Below are 14,208 nucleotides of genomic sequence, written 5' to 3'. Positions count from 1 at the left end.
TATATTTGTGTCATTCTCAACACTTTTGGCCACGACTGTACAATAGAGAGGGAAGGAAAAGAGAGTGATGAGATAGAGATGAAAGTGCTGAGAAAGGAAGAAAAGGGGAGACAAAAAGAGAGAGAGAGAACCAGCAGCACACACCCCTCTTCTTTATTTATACCTCCATCAGCAGCAGGCTAAGATTTCTGGCACCAAAACAACGTCACGATTGCTATTTCAGTCAGAGGGGCAACATTTCAGAGTGGGGTTGGGTGACGAGGCTGAGGCGTCGTGGGGCCAAGGGACTTCCGTACCCCTACAGCCCTAACATTTCACAGCCCTGACATTTCACACTGTAGCTACCTCCCCTTGCCTTGTGTGTGTGTGAGAGAGAACCGCTCTCTTGCTCTCTGCGTGTGTGTGTGTGTGTGTGTGTGTGTGTGTGTGTGTGTGTGTGTGTGTGTGTGTGTGTGTGTGTGTGTGTGTGTGTGTGTGTTAGAAAGAGAGAGAGAGCGAGACAGGTAGTAAGATGGCACCTACAGATATGGCAGCTCTGCTTCTAGCTCCTAAGAGAGAGAGAGAGAGAGAGAGAGAGAGAGAGAGAGAGAGAGAGAGAGAGAGAGAGAACGCGAGAGAGAGAGAGAGAGAGAGAGTGTGTGTGTATGTGAAATTGTAAGTGTGTTAGAGAGGACCCACCTGCTGTGTGTCTTGAATGGCAGACAAAGTGGCAGCAGACAAGTTGGCAAACCGCCTCTTGGTTGTTCATGCAGTTTTATGAGGAGAGTACCTCAGGGCATGAAAACAAATCTAATATAGACCGCCAACAGTCTTCTCACGCAACCCCAGTCTGTGTTAGTCTGCCTGGTAACAGGGTTGGAAAGAGTGAGACACTGTCCTACAATATAAACCCTATTATTATGGCCATGGGAACTTATTTACTGAGCATTCACTACCATATGTAGATATATGGTGAAGTGTTGAAAGAGACAGGTGCAAACTTTCCACTGATGCAAACCAATGACTTATGGTGCAAACGGTTAGTAAATCTAGCCCAGAATGTATGTTAAATAAAATAGTTAAAGGTTAAATTAGAAAATTCAATAAAAAATAACTGCACTGACTCAGTGTTTAGTCAAAGTGAGTTGTTCACATGTAGTAACCAGGTCATAAATAGGGATTTCATAGGTGGTGGTCTTTCCCAAGAAGATATTGCTTGTACATGATCAGATTGACCAAAAATCATCCTGTCATCCGCTGTCTCAGAACCTACACTACCGTTCAAAAGTTTGGGGTCACTTAGAAATGTCCTTGTTTTTTAAAGAAAAACCCATTTTGTCCATTAAAATAACATCAAATTGATCAGAAATACTGTGTAGACAATGTTAATGTTGTAAATGACTATTGTAGCTGGAAACGGCAGTTTTTTAATGGAAAATCAACATAGGCGTACAGAGGCCCATTATCAGCAACCATCACTCCTGTGTTTCAATGGCACGTTGTGTTAGCTAATCCAAGTTTATCATTTTAAAAAGGTTAATTGATCATTAGAAAACCCTTTTGCAATTATGTTAGCACACCTGAAAAAAAAATTCTGATTAAAGAAGCAATAAAACTACTCAACTAGTCTAAAGAAGGCCAGTTGTATTGCTTCTTTAATCAGCACGACAGCTTTCAGCTGTGCTAACATAATTGCAAAAGGGTTTTCTAATGATCAATTAGTCTTTTAAAATGATAAACTTGGATTAGCTAACACAACGTGCCATTGGAACACAGGAGTGATGGTTGCTGATAATGGGCCTCTGTACACATACATGTATGTAGATATTCCATACAAAATCTGCCGTTTCCAGCTATAATAGTCATTTACAACATTAACAATGTCTACTCTGTATTCCTGATCAATTTGATGTTATTTTAATGGACAAAAAAAGTGCTTTTCTTGCAAAAACAAGGACATTTCTAAGTGACCCCAAACTTTTGAACGGTAGTTTATTTGGCACCGGAGAAGCTTCCTCCCCCTCTCGCCTTCATTCAGCTCCAGCTAATGTAGAATACATCAGCTAGTCATAGTTAGCTTGGCCTCAGGCATTGATGTGACCTTCCCTGAGACCTAAAGTAGCTGACTCCCCTGAACAGTAGTAGCTGAGCTAGTTGCTTTCAATGTTTAGTGGCACTCAGGATTGTTTCAGTATGGTACTGAATCTCAGTAGTGTTGATACATGGAAGTAGCAACACCATGTCACCACCAACCAATGAAATAACAGACACAAATCAAACAATACAAATCATGGGGATGCAATACCAAAGATAGCTGGAGTCAGTTCGTCAAAGCACTGTCGTGTTTATTTCTTATCAAGAGAGAAAAAAGGACATGAAAAGCATCACAGTCATAACTGTATGTCTCACTATGGTTACTTGAACATTTTCAAATGTGTTACTTTGATAATATGATACAGTAAAACATACTATAGACAGTTAGCATGTTGCTGCTGTGCTGACAGGACAGGATCAACTCTGACTTGACTTGTTGGCCATTTTAAAAACAAGCCAACATGGCACTTATTAGGGTTGAGTTACATACATAAAGAGACATGCACCCGCAAGTAAAGGGGGGCATGCTATATCACATTTTACACAGCCATCCAAAAATCACCAATACAAAAGAAAGAAAGGGAAGTTAAGAGAGTGAAAGAAATGAAGACGTAAAGAAGTTTGGCACAGGAGAAGGGAAGGCCACAGTAACACTAGAGACTGAACAGGAGTCAACCATTCTGTTTCTTATAGACCACACATACACAGTCATGTGGGTAATCTCATAGAACATCTCTTAAAGCACTTTTTTAAAGCCAGATAGAAGGAACAGTCTTTAGTATTTACAGAGAGGGCAGGACTATGTCACCTGAGTCCTGTGGGTTGAATTGGGGGAGGGGAGGCAGGGTTTAGAGGGGGGCGGGGCAGGTGTCTCTCACATGATGGCAGTCTCAGTGTGGAGCAAATAGGAGCAGAAAGATTGCTGCTTCAGGGCGGGGCTTGGGGTTCTTGCTATCGGGCTAGGAGTGCGTGCCAAGGTGCTTGGGGGGTGGGAAATTGGGCCGGACGGGGCAGAGATCAAGGCGGTGGGGGCACAGCAAGCCCACCTGGATGGAGGACGTTGATTAGCTGGACGAGCAGGACGAGAGAAGTTCCTTGTGGGGGTTGCTGGGAATGATTCGGCTAGGCTCATCTGGAGAGAAACGATACAAGTTGCTCAGGTCAAGACTGTGTGTGTGTGTGTGTGTGTGTGTGTGTGTGTGTGTGTGTGTGTGTCTGTATTTGCTATGCCTATTTCACCTGCTGTGTGTCCTGTCTGTAGGCAGTCTGTGCGGCTTGGGGGCAGGAGCTGTACTCGTGCTCAATGTCCAGCATATCCAGTAGCTCAATGAGTCCATTGTCCTTCTTCTGACCTGCAACTGGCCCTCCCCTCTGGATCATCTGAGCCCCAACATAGGATCCACTCAGGTTCCTGTAGTCCACTCTGGGTTCCCCAGGTTGGGGTGCAGGCCTCCTGGCCCTCTCCCCCTGGACCAGACCCATGTCTCTGTCTGCCCTTCCGAGAGCCCTTGCTTTGGGCTTGGGGCTGCCTCCTACCTGGGTCCTCCTCTGACCCCCTGCATGGAGTCCTTTAGGGTGAGCATAGCTAGCCATTGCGGTGCCTCTACCCTCACCCAGCTGGCTCTCTCTCCTAAAGTCTCTCACTGCCCCTTGTTTTTGGCTGCAGTCCAACCTCGTTGTCTGCAAGACGGAATCTGCTTGGCACTTCTGGACAGGCACGCGCCCAGTCGTCCTGCTGCCGCCCAGCCCTTTGTGCTGACAGATGGCGGTGGGGCACTTGTTCTCGGTAGGCACCTGGTTGGTCACCACACCGGTATCAGTGAGGGTTTTGCCCTCGTTTTCCTGGAGCATGGCTCCAAACTTCCTGAGGACCGAGGGGCTACCACACTTCCTGTCCACAAGGACCCCAGGGGCATTGGACTTCCTGTCCAGGGCTGGGGAGAAGGTGTTGGGAGGGGCCATCTGGGAGGTGGATCGGGGGGGTATGGGAGGACCTTCTCTCTGTCTGAGGGGGGGATTGGCCCCTGTGTTCTCCTTGTTAAGGTCCCTGCAAGGGGAACTCTTTCTGTGTGACACCCTGTTCTTCCTGTTCTCAGCCTCCTCGTCCGCAAACCGCACCTTACTAATCCTAAAACAGATCAACAAGCAAAAAATGTCATCAGTAAGATAACTAAAATAAGGAATTGCATAGGTGGATTGAACTCTCAAAATTATTTTCTCAAAATGAACTTCACAAAATGATGTCTGTATGAAAGGTCTCTTACCTTTCATTCCCAACAGGCCTCCTCTTCATCTCATCCTGGTGTACAGACTGATCCTGGCTCCCTTTAGTGATCTCCTTCAGATGCTGAGAGAGAAGTGGGACAAGGGTTACCTGGGAGGGAAAATAATCAGTGAAGCAGAATAGTGCAAATAGCATAGATACAGTATATCAAATTCATCTGTGCAGCCACACTGGCATGGCTGATGCAATTTCCAGTGGAGTATGAAGCCATGCCAGTTCTATGTAATCTATTTATATTAATATTCCTGAAAACAACCCTGCCTATCCCCTGCCCCTCCAGTGCTGGCAGACTTGAAGGAACCAAATAGGTGTAATCATTATGGTGTTGGCCCCATCTAGTCTTCCAATGAGCTAAGGGGAGATTCTACCATATTGCTTTCAACTATCAGATTTCTTCCCATCTGCAAACCCAAAGGGGTGAGTCATAGGATAAAAGTTGTTTCTGGATGGGGCTGCCTATTGACTGTAACCCTTAGTTACTGTAGCTACTCACATTGTTGACAGCTGAGTTGGTCTTCCGGGTCTTTCCGTGACCAAGATAATCCTGCAACAAGTCTCCAAGTTCCACCTCACTGTTGCTATGGGGATAACCATAGCCGCCATTCTGATGGTTGACGGGGTAGCCGTAACCGTTGGGGCCGTGATTAAAACCGTCTACAGCACTGGGGTGGTCCTTGGTGGTGTTGATGTGGCTGCCATACGGGTCACAGAATCCGTTGTCATGATGCCCACGGCCGAAATCAATCATCCTATCATTTTTGCTGTTGTCCATGGTGACATAATTTCCACCTCTACGAGCCTGCACCTCGTTGTAAAGCTGAAATATGCACATAAACATTATGATGATTATCAAGACTATCACAACATGAACACATGTTTTATACATACAACAATTCCTTACACTTACAACGTAGACGTATTCCAAAACATAAATGTCAATACAAAAGCACTGTATAGCAATATGTACACAAAACCCTTCTGTAGTATGACAATGTCAACCGGCCTTGTTTACGCAATCCATTGCACCATGCCAAAACAGTTACACAACCCAACTATTTTTTATAATCTGCACATCTGCTACTTCAGCTGGAGTGAGTGTGTGCTTACTTTGCCATTCCAACCTTTAATGTGTTCATTAGTATCAACTTTCACAGTGTGTGTGTTCTGACTGTCTGTCAGCACATCACAGTTTAATTAGCTTGTTAACACGTGTCTGTGTCCTTAGTCCAGAAATGCATGGGGTCGCAGGAAGGGGTGTGCTGCCAACAGTTTATTATAGGACACACACACAACCAGTTAAACACTCTTCAGGAACGACCAAGAGTGTGAGACGAGAAAGACATTATCTCAAAGTGAAAATATTCACAAGTATGTTCACACTACTAATGTAGTGAACCCCATGTCAGGTAATGTTACTCTACCTAGGATCTTGTTTGACCATGTCAGAACTGGGCTTGAGCATGTTGGACAATGTTTAGACTATCCCATGTATTTGGATCATGTTTTACTTTAGTTTGGACTGTATCTGACCGTGGTTGACCCCTCACCTCCTCTATCTTCCTCTGCATGTCCTGCAGCTGGTCCTCCCATTCCTGCATCTCTGAGTCGAAGCTGTCCAGAAGCTCCCCCCTCTCTGTTCCCCAGCCCCTTCCAGACCGCTTCAGACTGTGCTGTAGTTCGATGGCCTCCATTTTGGGCCACTTCCTGCAGCAGCTTCTTACTTCCTGTCAAACTTCTTCTGTTTCAACTGCCTAACTTCCTCTCTTTTTCTGTTTCAACTTCCTAGCGTCTTTCTGTCTTGATGGGGTCACCAACGTGTGGAAATGTTGGAGGAAAACTGCAAAGGGGGAGAGAGAGTGAGAGAGATGATTATTGTGGACGATAAGACATGGAAGAACTAGAGGACATTGGCCATGTGGACATCAACCAATAAACAAAGGGTCTCAATATGCATTTAGCAGATTTCATGGAAAGATTCAAAGCAATTGGCACATTCCAATCTTTCACATCCCGTAGGCCAGATATTTTGGGCAAGCCCTCTCATTCATTCGTGATAAATTATCATATCTAAATATGAAATGTCATAGACTACAAATTTTAAGATTAGATCCCTCTGGAGTCAGTTGTTAACCAAATGTGTCATTTATTTTTCAAGTGAAAATTAGTCTGATGCCAAAAAATAAAGGAAATTCTTGTCTACTTCACCCATATTTTCTTCAATTTTAGCAAAAAAAGTAGTGTGTAGTTCCAGTAGTTAGCTACACCACTACCTGGCAAAAAAAGCTATTATCTACTGAAAACACTACCAAGATTTGAATTTAGTTCAACTACCACCAAGCTATTGCAAAATGTAGTTAAATTACTACATGTAGTTCACTACCCCAACTCTGCTTGTGACAACCTCACTGTTTGGCTCTTGGTCACTATCCCCTCTGCTCCAACCCTTCTCTTAGTGTGGGTACCAATCTTTTTAGCTAACATTCCACTCCTTGCAAGTCCTATCATTTGCCAAATGATAGGACTGGCAAGGAGTGGAATGTTATAGCTGAGATAAGATAAGGTCAGTGCCGACTTGGCTGCATGGCCAACCCACCTCTAGAAAATTGACCATATGCCACACAATATTGGCATGGCTTTCACGGGTTTCCGTAGGCCTATCGCTGCAGTGATTTATTACAGTACATCCAATACATTTACAAGGGAGATGGTTTGCTATCAACAAATGTTATAGATTAAGTGTGTTTACCCTCTTGACAGTACCGAACACCAACACCAATGTAAGAGTACGGATATATTTATAAACCTGTAACTATGCATTGTAAACTTGGAGGGAGGGAGGGAGGAAGAGAGAGAGAGAGAATAAATGTGCATGGCGTATGTTTTTATATTAATAGGTGTCTAATAAAGAAATACACACATGGCCAAATGCAACCTATTTGGAGGCGTAAAAAAGGCACCATAAGGAAGGCACCGGTTGATCAAATGTGACCCAAAACACAAAGCCCACAGTGGATCTGCAAGGTTCTACTTTACAATGTTTTACCTCTGTCCAATGATTATGTTCATAGAAACCAAAGTTGTAGAGTTGCGCAATTAGCCTTATGGGTAAAACAATGCGTACAACAAAACTTAATGGAACGCTCTATATATATCCACAAAATAAAATATTAACTTTGAGTGTGGCCTTACCTGGCTGTGCAATAGCTTCCTTGACGATTTTATTGACAATCGCTGGAGGTATATTGCAGTGGCAGATACTTATAATAAATAATAGCAGAAAATTAATCCAGATTTTAGTCTAGCCAAGGTCTTCACAGTGACCCTCTCTTTAGCTCGCAAGCTGTGTGTCTGTCTGCCCGGTGGCGGTTCTGCTCCCCTCTTCCACAGCTCTCCCTTTCGGTTGCCTCCACTCTATTACGTAAAGTCGCGCGGATTGGATTTAAAGAAGCCCTCTCTTGTCACTCCTAGGCAGCTGGGTTAAATCCGGAGCAGGTGCCTTTTTCCCGCCAGGGTAAACAACTTCTGTTCCAGAGGGGGACCCTGCCTTTATAGTGCGCCTGGTATTTACGCCGCGTCACTAGGGCCAGGATCAAGTATGATAATGTCAAATGTATTCTAGCACGACTGTCTTCATCACCATCCCGTCTATAATTACAACGCAATGGAGAGGGAAAGTGTTTACATAGCTATTTTAGCTGCCGTTCTCTGAGCCAATTGGCACCCCTGTTGCTACTCCGCTTTGGGGTGCTTGGCAGATTTCGTCTTGTGACTCCAAGCTACTCGTAATTGTTTACAATTTATAATGCCAAAATGTAGACTACCGATATGTGACAACTGCGCTAATATTTTGATTTGAAAGGCTACGCCGCAAAACTGGATGTCTGGCGCGTTGGCAGGTACTTTGATCCTATTTCACCACTATTTTACAGTTTATTTGTTTTCATATTGTCAATTGCTGTTGGTGAAGGTTGCACAATATCACCGCCCGTGTCATTCGATCCCCGCTAGGTTCTGACCCAAATAGATTACTGACACTTGTCAACATAAACAAGAAGCATTGCAAAACGCATCTGATAGCTCAAAACCAAAATATATTTGGTGTGGATAGGAATGTGGCAATCCTCAGACTAAGGTAATATGAACCTTTTGTGTGACCGTGTTATTGACTCAAATCTATTGGTACGATGTCCGGAAGACACTGGTCATACGTTCTTCCTCAGTATAGGAGCTAGCCTACTGTATGCCTACTCATTCCTCATTAATTTACCAGAATGAGTATGGGGACAGGAAGGAGGAGAGAAAAAACATTTGTTCTTACCTTTTTGAGGTAAAAGCAGCATAATCGTTGATTAATGTAGACCTATAGGCTAAATCTGAAAAAGACTACAACACAGCACTGTCACAATCTGTTACAAAATAAGATGTTGTTAGGGGCAAACATCCTTCAGCTGCATTGTCGCTATTATGTTTGTTTCAAATTCTTATCTACTAGGCTACCTGATGTGGTGGCCTACCTTCATAGCTAATTTTGGAATTGGGCAAAACAGGTGTCATTAGCTAACTCACCTTTACTTGGGGGTGATGAAGGAAGTGGTGGGTAGTGGGTAATGTAGTCTCCAGTGTTGAACATAAGCATACTGTATATCCAGTTATGTGACTGTGGCCTGTGCTTGAATAGGGAGGCTCCTGTGCATTGACCTTGAAAACTAATGTAAAAATCAACAGAAACAAACAAAGGATGTGGCTATGCTATTGAGGCGGGATCACAGGACGAAGAAAAGGGTAAACAGAAAGACAAGTTTAAAGATGGTGGCATAGGAGAGGGAGGAGAATAAGACTAGTATGAGGATGAGTAAAATGATGGGCTGAAACATCTGGGCAGAGGAAGAACAGAACATGAGTGTCAACGGAGGAGAAACGAGAGGGAAAATAGGGTCAGAGAAAGAAGGAAAATAGATTCAGCAGAATATTCAATGGTCAGGGACAAGTGAAGAGACTATGCTGATACAGCCAAACCATATCTGAAAGTGGCTTATGGCCAGGTCGTATGTCTCTTTAATTAAAACACACACACACCATTCCACTCAAATAGAGTGATAGTCTACTTAACCTAACAATAAGATTACAGTACGGCTGCTTAGACTTACAGAGAACCACATGCTGCTAAAGCTGGACCTCATTCTACACCTCAAATACAGAGACCCAGCCTGTATCAATAAAAAATGGGTAGAAGGCTAACATGTCTGGTCTTTGATGGCTTATGAACACACACACACACACACACACACACACACACACACACACACACACACACACACACACACACACACACACACACACACACACACACACACACACACACACACACACACACACTTACCGAAAGTGGTTCCTCCTCCCTGTCCTCAGGTTTGGGCACCTCCAGTCTGTCTATGAAGCCCTGTAGCTCCTTCCTGAAGGCGTTCATCTGGGCATTGATCCTGTACAGCAGCTCATGCTCCCTGATCCTACCCCCCTCATCCTCCTCCTCACCCCCGCTGCCTCGCCCATACAGGTCACCATTGGAAACGTACACCCGCGCCTCTGCGATGATGGTTGCTGTGTCGGCAATTAACCGGTCGATGGTCCTGCCAAGACGCTCCGCCTCCACCCGGATGTCGATCATCTGCTGGCGATCCCGTGAGCTACGGGGCAGGAAGCGGGCGGCGACCTCTGGGGGCGGTGTGTAGAGACCTCGGGTGGGTGTGAGGCAGCGGGTTTGGTTCCGCACCTCATCTGAGTCACTTTCCCCACCCACTGGGCCCTCGCGTTTGCGGTGCGGGGGCAGGACACGGGAGGAGGAGGAGTCATCATCACTCTCGCGGTGCACGTTTGGGCCGGTCCCACCCGCGTCGCTTTCTGCATCGCTGTCCCGGGGGCTTGTGCACCCCCTCAGGGCCAGGTGTGATGCCAGGTCGTAGCGCTGCATGTTGGACAGGAGGACTCGGTTCTCATACTGCATCTGCATCACCTGGGGAGAGAGAAGAGGACAGGATGATAGGAGGCATGCTATGTTTATGACCATATATTTTTTGCTTAACATACTTTCGATGTATGTTATGTCACAGAAATAAAGGGGGAAAACCTTCCCACCTTCCCACTGAGATCATTAATCTGTAGCCTGGCCGTCTTCAGTTCTTCCTGCAGTGCATCTGCCTTCTCTGTGCTTACTCCTCCTCCTCCTCCTCCTGCCACCCCTCCTCCATGCCTCGCTCCTCCCTCGTGTGTCCCAGCCTTAAACCTGAGCTTGTTGAGTTCTCCCATCACCCTCTTGTTGTGATCCTCAGCGTCTGCCAGGTTCCTCCTCAGTAACTCTGCCTCGTCCTCCACCAGCTGCAGCTGCTGCCTCAGCTCTGTCATGGCCTCCCCATGGCCCCGGCCCACCCGTACCCTGCCCACAGCCCCGCCACCGGACCCCCCTTCTCCCTCCCCTTCTCCCCTGAGGTCGTCCAGCTCGGCCCTCAGTCCCCGGTTCTCCACCTGGAAACACATGACATGAAAAACGATTGATCAGTTTTGTTATGAATCACTAGCATCCTCTCTCTGAAAGCAGCTTCTGAACCGAACTAACAGAAATGCTTGGAACAGTTGTGTTCCCAAGTGCAAACTTATTTCCTGGTCTCTTTGATGACATACATCATACAACCTACATCAAACCCTCTGCAGCACATCCTGTCTCTCTCACCTCCAGCTCCACAATCTTTCTCCCTAGGATGTTAGCCTCCTCCTCCACCAGACGCAGACGCAGCTTCAGCTCGGACTCACGGGTGCTGGGGGGTCCCCCGGCCTCACCCTTGGGGTGGGGGCTGTCTAGGTCCCCATAGAAGGAGCGGTACTTCTGTAGCTCCGCCTCCAGCCGGTCCTTTTCCTTGTCGATCTTAGCTGTCTTCTTCCTCATCAACACGGCCTCCTCCTTGATGAAGGCCAGCTGGCACTTGAGGTCCTCGTTGTGGTCCTGAGAGAGGGGGAAGTGGAAGGAAGATGAATTTCAGATGTACAGTACAGCAGACACAACTCTCGCTGGTGTTTGCAACAAAATCACTTTTTATTTACTTCTAGGATAAAACCATTTCATGTTGAGCCCTCACCTCTGTTGGGGTCTGGGCAGACTTCTTGTCAGACCGTTGAACCTCCTTGCTACCTCTTCTCTTCTGTGACTGTTAGGAATTGAATAACAGAATAACCCTATGTAATATGTATTATAGGAATATATGTGCTGTATAGATTATATAGTGTACTGTGGGTGTGTGCTCTTACCTCCTTGACTTTGTCCAGCTCATTCTGAAGGGCCTGTTTAGTCACCTCCACCTCAATGAGTTTCTGCCTCAGTTTCTCATTCTCGTCCTCTGTCTTTGTGCGTTTCTCCTCCACATTCTCCAGCTCATGGTGGAGCCTCACAGACACATCCTTCGCTACCTGCATTAGACAGAATCAGGGACATTGATTAAAAGTTGATTGAATCAATTATCTAGGTGAGTGGACAGCGCATCAACTAACTAATTAAATAAATGAGTTTAAATATCAACCCTACGTACCCTTCCTCCCTCCCTACCTTCAGGTCCTGCTCCAGGCTCCTCAGTAGTTCCTCGTCGATCTCTCCTGTCTGGGCATAGCGCAGCTTCTTCCTCTCAGCCTTCCTCAGCCGGTACTGGAGGATCCGGCAGTTCTTATTGGCTCGCTCCAGCTCACGCCTCATTTCCTGCAGCTGGCACGTGTCCTCCTCGTAGAAAGTGTCACGCATCTCGTCCATCTCCGTCCTCATCTCCTCAATCTCCGTCTGGGACATCAATAGGAGTGATCAGTCAGTCAGGCACTGGTAGCCTACAGGGTACGTGGGGCTCACGCTTTAGTGTTATTGGTGTTGAGTGTTTAGGTCCTCAGAACATGATGTAATTGGATAGGGACAAACTAATCTGAACTGATCAATAGGGTCATTATTACAGATGTAGGATCTTAATTTGATCATCTTGTTGCTGTAGAACTGTCCTGCTGTGCAGGAAATGCAAAAGTTGTCCTGTATTTGAGGTTTAAAAAGGCTTCTAAAGTTTGTAATTTCCACTTTGAAATTTCAGACTTGATTATGCCTTATGTAAAATGTATCAACCCCTACAAAAATGTCCATTAATTATAATCCACATAACAATTCACATTTCCTGTTGCTGCAGAATTATTTTCCTGCTGTAGCAAACTGGCTCAAATTAAGATCCTACATCTGTATGTCAATCAATGATTAGAAGTAGGCTAAACACAGGATGGTGCTTTTTATTGTTCTGAATAGGGAGGAAGGGTTTGGCTTGTGTAAGCTATAGGCCTACCTAAATCATATAGCTTTCGCAAGCATCAATAACAAACCAAGGGAAGTAGACACATTTCTACATCAGTTCTTTGTAATGTTATGGAAAGAATAATAACTGTTCAGTTAGACTACTTGTGGGCTAAAAAAGATGCTTGCTTCATTGTATCAACATACAGTTTTCCAGTATAGGCATAATGATAAACCTTGGGGAATATGCCTGGTAGTCAGCAATACTAACTCAGTTGCAGTGTTATCATCAAACACGAAATAAGTCTACCTTCTCACTTAGGTCTACTATGTATAATAGTTAATTAAGCATGCATTAAATGCATTATATGAGCATAGGGCTATGTCAGTGCCAAACTTTGGGGAATAGGCCTGATTTCACAATCAATCTTATCAAACAAAAAGTGGTCCATACCAACAATGTGTTTGCATACATTGAACATAATGAATTGTATGTCAGTGATGCCAAACCTTGAGATCTTCATTCTCATCCACCAGTCTCTCCAGCTCATCCTCCGGGCCCTCGTCTTGCTGTGTCACGGGCTCCGCCTCTATGGCCTCTGTAGCCGGTTCCGTCTCGGCCGAGGCCTCCGCGCCCGGAGCCCTTTCTGCCTTGGTGTGCATCTTACTGGCGCTTCTCTTCAGTTTTTTATGTAGGTGGAAGTGGATGAGTTCAGTCTGCAAGCAACCCCCGCTCCACAGACCAAGGCCCGGCACGCAGCCCACGTATTCCCCACTTCTATTCCTGCTGCAGCCTGCTGATGCTGTCACTGCCTCCCCTCCCCGCTTCTTCGCTTTCCCTTTCACCGAACCCGCGGTGCTCGAGCCGTCTGGCCGGTATGACCCAATATGTTGGGAAGACTCGCCTTTGAGGCAGGATAAACGTAACGTGGAACGACGGGTTTGAGAATCTATCGGCTGTTGAAATATCTCCTCCGTACCTTCCTCTCTGCTAGCGTCCGCCTTCTTTGCATTGCAATTGACAGCATCGGTTTCAGCACCATCCGAGTGAAAAGCTTCCACGTCGCATTTCTCGATCTCCTTCTCCCTCACGACAGCGGTCCTAAGCCCCTCGTTTACCACCTTATTCCTCGATCCTCCTTTGGGAACTATATTTTTGGATCTGCTGAAGGATTTCTGGGTCGGTTTTGAGGCGCATTCCCGGATTTTGGTCGGCGAGGGAGCCGGATGCTGCCTCCTCGCTGTGCTATTGTCTGATGCTGCCACTGGAAAATCCGCAGCGCCGCTTGCGACAGAGTTCATCGTGTCATCCATCAGTCCTGACGTTTCCACTCGCCCATCTCAAAGTATGATTTGATTATTTATGGAAATAATAAAACCTTAATAGAAGTATTGATATAGCCTATTATCCTTTAGTCGAAATATGACGGTCAACCGGTTCCACAATTTATAGGCCTACTATAAATAGAAAGTCTGGGTGAAATGAACTAAATCTCGTAGCCTATGCTGCAAATGAGATATGACGTCTGCAGAGTGACATTGCAATAGT

At 45.7% G+C, this 14,208-nt stretch overlaps 1 protein-coding gene across 5 annotated transcripts; it reads right to left on the bottom strand.

Annotated features, from left to right (window-relative positions):
• Positions 1-2,307: 2,307 nt before the first annotated feature.
• LOC120019031 (protein SOGA3-like) lies at positions 2,308-13,959 on the bottom strand. 5 transcript variants are annotated; one of them, XM_038962241.1, is made up of 10 exons: positions 13,170-13,959; positions 11,949-12,173; positions 11,654-11,812; positions 11,485-11,553; positions 11,082-11,351; positions 10,592-10,876; positions 10,490-10,555; positions 9,732-10,367; positions 8,676-9,231; positions 6,049-6,194 (listed from the first exon to the last, which is right to left on the bottom strand). In XM_038962241.1, exons 1-9 carry the CDS (start codon positions 13,320-13,322, stop codon positions 9,121-9,123), a joined length of 1,974 nt encoding a protein of 657 aa, XP_038818169.1. In that variant the 5' UTR covers positions 13,323-13,959; the 3' UTR covers positions 6,049-6,194; positions 8,676-9,120. The 5 variants fall into 5 exon arrangements, with proteins under 5 accessions (XP_038818166.1, XP_038818165.1, XP_038818168.1 ...); XM_038962238.1 differs by lacking the exons at positions 9,732-10,367; positions 10,490-10,555; positions 10,592-10,876; ... (3 more) ...; positions 11,949-12,173; positions 13,170-13,959 and adding exons at positions 2,308-3,205; positions 3,313-4,201; positions 4,338-4,447; positions 4,851-5,174 and having other exon boundaries at positions 5,905-6,194; positions 8,676-8,740; positions 8,924-8,948; XM_038962237.1 differs by lacking the exons at positions 9,732-10,367; positions 10,490-10,555; positions 10,592-10,876; ... (3 more) ...; positions 11,949-12,173; positions 13,170-13,959 and adding exons at positions 2,308-3,205; positions 3,313-4,201; positions 4,338-4,447; positions 4,851-5,174 and having other exon boundaries at positions 5,905-6,194; positions 8,676-9,394.
• Between the last annotated feature and the right edge of the window lie 249 nt (positions 13,960-14,208).

Source organism: Salvelinus namaycush, chromosome 24, assembly GCF_016432855.1.
Source record: "Salvelinus namaycush isolate Seneca chromosome 24, SaNama_1.0, whole genome shotgun sequence".
NCBI classification, from domain to species: Eukaryota; Metazoa; Chordata; class Actinopteri; order Salmoniformes; family Salmonidae; genus Salvelinus; species Salvelinus namaycush.
Note: the sequence above shows the minus strand (reverse complement) of the source record. Positions and strands in the feature narration are given on the sequence as shown.

Coding starts and splice junctions, on each gene's coding strand:
- LOC120019031 (XM_038962241.1), bottom strand. CDS start 13,322: ATGCACACCAAGGCAGAAAGGGCTCCGGGCGCGGAGGCCTCGGCCGAG. Junction 12,174..13,169: donor ATGAGAATGAAGATCTCAAG/GTTTGGCATCAC, acceptor TTGATGTCCCAG/ACGGAGATTGAGGAGATGAG. Junction 11,554..11,653: donor AGCTGGACAAAGTCAAGGAG/GTAAGAGCACAC, acceptor AATTCCTAACAG/TCACAGAAGAGAAGAGGTAG.